The sequence below is a fragment of the Amphiura filiformis genome, chromosome 14 (assembly GCF_039555335.1).
Source record: "Amphiura filiformis chromosome 14, Afil_fr2py, whole genome shotgun sequence".
Taxonomy (NCBI): Eukaryota; Metazoa; Echinodermata; class Ophiuroidea; order Amphilepidida; family Amphiuridae; genus Amphiura; species Amphiura filiformis.
Window position 1 is genome coordinate 50,384,674 of NC_092641.1, and position 9,147 is coordinate 50,393,820.

The 9,147-nt window shown below is 36.0% G+C and overlaps 1 protein-coding gene across 1 annotated transcript; it reads left to right on the forward strand.

The window, feature by feature from the left end:
* The first annotated feature begins 1,992 nt into the window (after positions 1-1,992).
* Positions 1,993-7,553, forward strand: LOC140170246 (uncharacterized). The gene is made up of 2 exons (XM_072193577.1): positions 1,993-2,595; positions 4,265-7,553. The coding sequence occupies exons 1-2, from the start codon at positions 2,232-2,234 to the stop codon at positions 4,558-4,560; spliced, it is 660 nt and encodes a 219-aa protein (XP_072049678.1). The 5' UTR covers positions 1,993-2,231; the 3' UTR covers positions 4,561-7,553.
* The last annotated feature ends 1,594 nt before the right edge of the window (positions 7,554-9,147 follow it).

Sequence of the window (9,147 nt, forward strand, 5' to 3'; positions counted from 1 at the left end):
CAAAATGCAGTCACAAAATTTATAATATTACTAAATCACCAAAACGAATTGTAACGTAGGTATGCAGAAAAAGAGTTGTATTAGCAATAACAAAGTATGTGCAAAAGGATTTGTCTTTGGCATGTCGCTTTTTTGAAATATCACCAAAAATATCAAATTTTGGAAAAACGCCCCAAAATTTAAAACAAACACGAACCTTCCAAAATAAATATATATTAACACTCGGCGGCCAAGTCACTACCTGTCGCTGTGATTTGGGGTAACTCGTTGCTTCCCTTCTCCAGATACCTGTACTTCAAGGTCGCTCATACCCCACGCCTTAAATCAAGCAAGAGAATTAAAGTAGGGCTGGGGGAATTATACATTTTTGGTGGGTTTACTTGGAATTTTGAGGTGGTGGGTCATGGTCATTTATGTTGAGTGCCCCCCCCCCTGCATGCCCTGTATGTGGCCATCAGAGATGTCAATAGCTGGCTTGGGCCCTGGTGATTAGTGAGATCAACAGGGCACGGTGAAGGGATATATTTAAGGTTTGAAAGAATGGTATATGCAAAAGAATTATCTTATTTTGTACACCAAAGTGGTGTTGCATCAAAAAGGTGATTGCTTATAATATTAGCTTTGTTGGTTGGTGTTACAATCAAAATTGGCATGGGATACATGTGCATAGGGAGATCATTTATTTATATAACACATTTCCTGAGCTTTTTGCATAAATTGTTTCTGGTCTGTGGTAGCAGAAGGTGGTGGTGATGGTGGTGGTGGTGGTGGTGGTGGAGGGTGGGCTGTCATGAAAAGTGACTGGTCACTGATATATTTGGGAAAAGTGACTGTTCACTGACATGTTTGGGAAAAGATCACTTTCTTAACATCAGCACCCCCTCCAAAAGAAACAAACAAACAAATCCTGGCTATGCCACTGGTCCACATGGATTGGGAATATGCTATCCCAGCTGAAATCCATACACCCCCTATGGAAGACATGATATGAATCTTCCACACAGGGAGTGTGAATTTCATATGGGGTTACCTGAAAGGATGACTCCATTTGAAATCTGTGTGGGAGATAAATGTCGCATCCTCGGGGGTGTATAGATTTCAACAGGAATAGCCCATTGATGCTGATCATGTAATAGATAAACCCATTGTGTTCCTTGGAGACAGAATTCTGTTGCTACAATATAGGCATGTTAATTAGGATAGGTTTATTCTGTTGTATTATTTGTATTCTTCTTTATCATTATTTGTCTGCTCGAAACCATTGTGTTTTGTGTAATAATATGCCTACGCATATTGCCAAGTTGATGACATCATGAGATATGCAAATGAGGCCATAGAAAGGTGACTTTAAGTTTCCCATCACCACTCAACTTTTTTTCTTTAAAACGCTTTTTAAAAATTTCAATTTGTGACATGAAAATTATAAAACAGTGGTACAACAATCAAGGCCCCCTTTTTGTCAATTTTGGTATCAAATGGGCCATTTTTACAATTGACCTGTATCTGTAAATCACCATTTAGGGTAGGCATTTCAATGATAAGGTTCTACTAAACTCTTTTTTTCTTGGCCATTTCACACACTGACCAACAAAATCTTTTATCCAAAACAATGGTCAGTGAAGGGCCACCTTTTCAAGACGATTTCAAGGAAGGCTAGCGATTAATTCGAGCTGGTATTTCCACATAAGGTAGGTCAGTGCTGGTGTCAGTACAGTGGGTGTTTAGAAATGGCAGGGCCTGCTACAGTGGCCTGCTTGAAGATAATAACACACGATAGTATTAGAGATTGCCCCACCCCTGGGATAATCAGTGTTACATGTACCTTCACATGAAAAGGAAACAAACTAACCAACCAACCAATGTGATATGAAACTGAAATTTGTTTCCCATGCCCACGCATCAGGTCATTCAGGGTGTTGACCCATGAATGTTAACGATCATTGTATTTTAACTGCACCCTGTCCTACATAGAAGTTAAAGCCTAAGGGAATGTCATTATAGTCTTGATTAATTACCTTGTTATTTATTTGTGTATCCTGTTTTTTATGTGTTTGTATGTCGTGAAGAAATACTAATTTCATTACCGGTACGCTACTTATTAGACTAGGTACAATCTTGTAGCTGTTCAAAATCATTGCAAGCCATTTGGAGCTGTGGCTATAGCCAGTACATGTTAACTTGAAAACATTTTAGATCAGTCGGCTTGATTTTGATTTGGACAGATTGTAATCATGGCTATGGTAGGGAAAGTTTTGGTGATTTTCTCATCTCTGCTGGGCCTTTGCCTTACTCAGAATGACTCAAATCCTGAGAATGTTGTTGCGCCACTGCCGGCACAAAAACTGACTGCTGGTGTTATTACACCTGCCCATCTGGATGGACCAGATTCCAGAATAGATGCTACAAGTTTTATGGATGTCTTGCGAATTGGTATGAAGCAGAAGGCAACTGCAAAGCACAGTCTATCGTCAGATCCATTGACTGGGACCAATTTAGCTAACGCACATTTGACGTCTATTAACAGTGACGCAGAGCAACAGTTTGTCTTCGGTTTGTGGCAGGACTCTCTTGTGCAGCATCATGCTTCTAACACAAGTAAGTACGAAATGTGAAAAGCCTTTAAAACTGAGCTACTACAATCATTGAAAAAAATAGTTCCCTCTCAGAAGTTTGGAAATTTTGCAAAATGAAGGTCCAATTGACGTCATTTGGTGCATCATTTTAACACTATTGATATATCATTGGTTTTAACAATAAAGGGCCCGAACTCAATATGCAAAATTTTAAATGTTATAAGATTCGCAATTAATGTATGCATGGATTGATGTTGAATTCAGAATGGAGTCTGTCTTAATACTGACTTTGGTGACAAAATGTGACGGGCCCTGCATATCGATGGGACCACAGTAATTTTCACATGCTTTGGGGCCTACTCCCCATTCCAGAAAAATACAGCACTAATTTAATTTGTTGGATTAAAAAATATCTTGTTCTGCCAAATAGAATATCTATAGCTAAATCTTAATCCATTAGTTAGTTCTAACTGGCAATAAAAGTCAAATCTGAATTGTTTTGCAATTTGAAGGGAAATGGGCCAAAAACATGCAATTTTCCATGATTTCTGACAAATTCAGTCACAAAATTCAAAGACTTGGCATAAGTCTAAGTATTCAAAATGTGTAGTATATGCTATGAGTTCGCTCATAAATTTAATATTTAATGTTAATTTTGATAATTGGTTGTAAAAGATATAAGAAAAATAATGTGTTTTCCAAAAATTAGAATGCATAACTTAAAATTAATCTTGGCGCTAGTCTTTGGGCTTGATTGTTACAGTATATGAAAAACACCCTAAAACACAAGTTTTTGGCCCATATTTACAAAAAATTGACCAAATATTAAAATTTTACTTTTAATACCAGTTAGAACTAACTAAAGGATTAGGATTTAGCTATGTTTCATTCGGCAAAACAGGATAATATTCTGTTAATTTGAAAAATTAGTGCTGTAATTTTCAGGAATTAGGAGTAGAAGCCACCTTCAAGCAATGCCTAAAATAATCACAGGCCTATATTATAGGGCCTACTTCCGATTACCTCGACTATGGGTTTTTTTAGGCACTGGCCTACTCAGTTACATGCAATTTAACTTTTCTCTTCTCCTTCTTTTTGCCCCCCCCCTCCATGCCCCCCACAAAAAAAAAAACCAAACAATTCCTGGTGCCACTAATGTTAATAGTTATTTCACCTGAAAATATATTTCAAATGAAGTCTTCCCCTGCCCCGCCCCTCTTGTTATGCCGCTGAATATAAGCAATGACGATATTCATGTGATGTGATTATTTAGTGACAGCTTCAAACAATATCCAAATTATGAGAGCAAATTATGCAGAACTGTTATTCTGTTGTTGTTGTTGTTTGTTCGTGATGGTGGTGGTTGAGGGTTTTTGTCGTGGAATTCATCACAACTAATAATACTACTGTTTGTTGTTGTTGTGATGTTGTTATTGTGTTGTTATTAGTTGGTGGTGGTAGTTGAGGGTTTTTGTTGGTGAATTCATGACAACTAATAATATAACTTTTTTCTGTTGTTGTTGTTGTTGTTGTTGTTGTTGTTGTTGTTGTTGTTGTTGGTGGTGGTGGTGGTGGTGGAGGGTTTTTTTTGAGGGAAGACAATGAAATAATTTGCTTATAATGCCTTACTTGTATATTAATGAACGTTATAATGTAAAGTCTCATCATTTTCTCTTTTTTGTATCTTATAGGTCATGGGGTGAACTCAAACAATGCTATGTGGATTGGTGCCTTCAATATGAGTAGTGAATGGTGCTGGACCGATGGCAGCGCCTGGGAGTACACTGCATGGGACAACACCTATGGCAGCGAACCTGACAACACAGGACTCTGTGTACACATGTGGAGCAGGGTGTGGAGCATCTCTCAAGTAGGCCTACAGCCACCTGGGAACTGGAATGACATGTACTGTACCTATTACAATCCATACGAACCTGTCCCCATTACATATACATGTGAGATGGGACTTATTAGACGTTGCGAATAAAGCAGGCCATACCTATTCAGGGCTGTCAACTCTCACGCATTGACCGTGAGTGTCACGCATTCGGGCACTTTCTCACGGTTTCACGCAAAGGTAGTATAATCTCACGCCAAGGTAGTAAATCTCACGCCAAGAGCTGCAAAATCAGTCAATTCTCATGCATTATAAAAATAAATAGTTGTCCCCCCCCCCACTTTTTACATTTTCGAGCGCCGTGGCTCATTAAAGCCATATTATAACATTTGCTGAGGAAGACGCCCTCACTGAATTTTTAAAATTCCTTTTTACACGATTAAATTGTACTTTATTAAACCAATATACCCTGCAAAAATCAAGACTCTAGGTGCTGTAGTTACCGTTACCGGCGCTTTATTATTACGATGGAATTATTAGTCGAACGCATACACGATGTTCATAACACCCAGTACGTACACGGCGTGCGGGACGGTGATATACACAACAAAGGGTCGTACCACAACATGACCGAAGGAGTGGTATGTATTGGCGACATGTGCACTGGTAGTAAATTCCAATTTTCTTTGCTTTGCCGTAGTTGTTCGCTCAAAAATAAAAGGGGATATATCTGACAGTAAAAGCTAACATTTTATGGCAAATAAATGCTAATCTATTTTGTTTGAAAATGTTATATGGCTTTAATATAAAATATTCCGCGTCTCGGTACGCCAAGCAATTCCAAAAAGTTGACAGCCCTGCCTATTGATGTATGTAAATAGCATACTGAAAAATGTGATAAAAACCTTCTAGTAAATGGATATTGGCTTCTAATTGATGTTATTTCAATGCATTTGAATAGGAATTGAATTGAATTTGATTTTGACCATTTTTCATTTCAATTTAATTCAGTGAATCGAAATGTTTGTTCTTTTCACTTCAATTCAATGCATTGAATCAAAATGTTTATTTCTTTCATTTCAATTCAATGCATCAAATCGAATTTTTTTTTTCATTAAAATTCGATTCATTGAATAAAAAATGCATACAACATTGAATCTGACATTTCACTTGTATTGTCAGCTAGCAGTTACAATAAACTTTCTCCCTGAACTGGTTATAGTCAAATACCTGGTAAAATATATCAGTGTTGGTAGTAAGAACTGAATTTGAATATGATTGAATCGAATTTAAGGCTGTGAATTGGAACTGAAATGTGTTACTAGTTAACTTCAGTGCATTGAATTTGAAGTGAATCAAAATGATTTTACAAAATAAGATTTAAATTGGATCGAAACATGTTAATTACAAAGATAATTGAATCTGAATTGACTTGAAATTCATTTTCTGAATCGAAATATCACTAGTTCTAATCCCATGACGGCGTATTTCAGTTATCGGTTTTGTTGTGCGCCGGCTAGGATTATCGTTTGTATGTGTCTAGTTTAGGCCAAAAAGTTTGTTTCCTGTAGCGAGCACGCATTTCGTTTTTGACGGCTTATTTTGCGAATTAGAATTTTTTTCACTTACAAAGGAAATAAACAAAACAAAACAAAAAGAAAACCCTGGAAAATCGCAAAAAATAATATAATATAAAACACTACTGGAGAAAACATTTGCACATTACACAAACGAGCGTAGTGAAAAACTACTGAAGAAAACATCACACATTTTTTTAATTACCTTTTTTAATCTGCAGGTTGAAAGGGGATCATAAATATTCTTGAATATGAACAAATGTGATTTTTTTTGGCTGTCAGAAAGACCCATTCAATTTTTTTTCCATTTCAAGGCATGGATTAAAAAAACCAAAAAAACAAAAAAAACGCATTTTGCATTTGACTTTTTAGACCTGCTACAGGATACAAACACTTTTACAGTAGTGCTATAAAATGAATATCTGTAGCAAATGTGGTAGGTCTACTCCTGTTGACTCAAAATTAGTGTCAATCATTGTTGATATTATTGCAATGATTGTATTAAAATGCTCTGGGAAGACAAAATGAAATTGGGACACATTTATACTTAGACTATACCTTAATTTAATTGGTTGTCTCAAAGCTACTCGTCTTTGAAAACCTAATGCGGATTGAGTTGTTTTCCTTTTTTTTAATATAGAATTTTGAAAAGCTTATCAAGGTGACCTTTAAGCCTTTTGATACTGCGATATCCATATACGTCGTACAATGTGCTGTATAACTCTTTAAAGAAATAAATCCCAAATACAGACCATATCTTGAGTTTTTTGGCTTTTTGTTGATAAAAAAGGGAAATAAAAACTAAAATAAAATGACTTTAAAATAACCTAATGCGCACGATTTTGCTTTTTAAAAAAACACACACGGGAGCATTTAATTACAACGGATTTATTTCATATAGCCTAATGTAGATTATCAAAACAAATGAAATACGGTATTAAAATGAACTAAAATAGGTACAATTAAATGTAATCTTGATTTCAGATGGAAAGCAACTGGCTTATTAGGCCTATGTGACTAGTACTAGTAGTGCACAACCTCAACTATATGGTGCATTGACATATTTTAAATACTTAAAAGTATGGTATTATACTACATGACTTCTGACAAACAAATCAATGCAATCATGCAAATAGTGTTTTGGAACCTTACTTTGATTAATATTGGGATATTAAATGTTTTAGCACAAATCAGATGTTTACTATTCAATAAATCTTTTATGTAATTTAATTTGATTCAAATAATTAATTTGTATTATATCTTGGTGTAGATTATCCATCCAGTGGTTCAAAACATTATTTTTTAAATTAAATCTTATACTGAAACTAGAATTTGCAACTCACTTTGTTACAACATCATCAATCAGATGCCTGACGAAGTCCGAAATTTTCGGACGCAACGTAGCAAAGTGAGTTGCAAATTTTAGTTCCAGTATTAGATTTAATTTACAAAATAAAATTAATTTGTATTATGTTTGAATTGGGATTAAAAACATGATTGATGAAACCGCTATATTTGCTGCTGAAATGGTAAATAAATAATTTTGATATATCAGAACTGATGAAATCTTTATGTTGATGAATTGTTTATTTAATGGTGAAAATGTGTAATGAAGTAGCATATTGTGTATGAAGTAGCTATCTATTTCTGATACACTGTGTTGATGAAGTAGCTATCTACATCTGATACACTGTGTTGATGAAGTAGCTATCTACATCTGATACACTGTGTTGATGAAGTAGCTATCTACTTCTGATACACTGTGTTGATGAAGTAGCTATCTACTTCTGATACACTGTGTTGATGAAGTAGCTATCTACGTCTGATACACTGTGTTGATGAAGTAGCTATCTATCTCTGATACACTGTGTTGATGAAGTAGCTATCTACTTCTGATACACTGTGTTGATGAAGTAGCTATCTACTTCTGATACACTGTGTTGATGAAGTAGCTATCTACTTCGGATACACTGTGTTGATGAAGTAGCTATCTACTTCGGTTACACTGTGTTGATGAAGTAGCTATCTTCTTCTGATACACTGTGTTGATGAAGTAGCTATCTACTTCGGATACACTGTGTTGATGAAGTAGCTATCTACTTCTGATACACTGTGTTGATGAAGTAGCTATCTACTTCGGATACACTGTGTTGATGAAGTAGCTATCTACTTCTGATACACTGCGTTGATGAAGTAGCTATCTACTTCTGATGCACTGCGTTGATGAAGTAGCTATCTACTTCTGATGCACTGCGTTGATGAAGTAGCCATCTACGTATGATGCACTATGTGTTGTTGAAGTAACTATCTATCTATCTCGGATACACTGTGTTGATGAAGTAGCTATCTACTTCTGATATACTGTGTTGATGAAGTAGATATCTACTTCGGATACACTGTGTTGATGAAGTAGCTATCTACTTCTGATGCACTGCGTTGATGAAGTAGCTATCTACTTCGGATACAATGTGTGGATGAAGTAGCTAGCTACTTCTGATACACTGTGTTGATGAAGTAGCTATCTACTTCTGATACACTGTGTTGATGAAGTAGCTATCTACTTCGGATACACTGTGTTGATGAAGTAGCTATCTACATCTGATACACTGTGTTGATGAAGTAGCTATCTACTTCGGATACACTGTGTTGATGAAGTAGCTATCTACTTCTGATGCACTGCGTTGATGAAGTAGCTATCTACGTATGATGCACTATGTGTTGTTGAAGTAGCTATCTACTTCTGATACACTGTGTTGATGAAGTAGCTAGCTACTTCTGATACACTGTGTTGATGAAGTAGCTATCTACTTCTGATATACTGTGTTGATGAAGTAGCTAGCTATTTCTGATACACTGTGTTGATGAAGTAGCTATCTACTTCTGATATACTGTGTTGATGAAGTAGCTAGCTACTTCTGATACACTGTGTTGATGAAGTAGCTAGCTACTTCTGATACACTGTGTTGATGAAGTAGCTATCTACTTCTGATACACTGTGTTGATGAAGTAGCTATCTACTTCTGATACACTGTGTTGATGAAGTAGCTAGCTACTTCTGATACACTGTGTTGGTGAAGTAGCTATATATCTACATCTGATACACTGTGTGGATGAAGTAGCTATCTATTTCTGATACACTGTGTTGATGAAGTAGGTATCT

Bases quoted from the DNA above. Each gene is read 5' to 3' on its own strand.
- LOC140170246 (XM_072193577.1), top strand. From the start codon at position 2,232: ATGGCTATGGTAGGGAAAGTTTTGGTGATTTTCTCATCTCTGCTGGGC. The intron at 2,596-4,264 runs GTAAGTACGAAA...TGTATCTTATAG, and splicing joins GCATCATGCTTCTAACACAA to GTCATGGGGTGAACTCAAAC.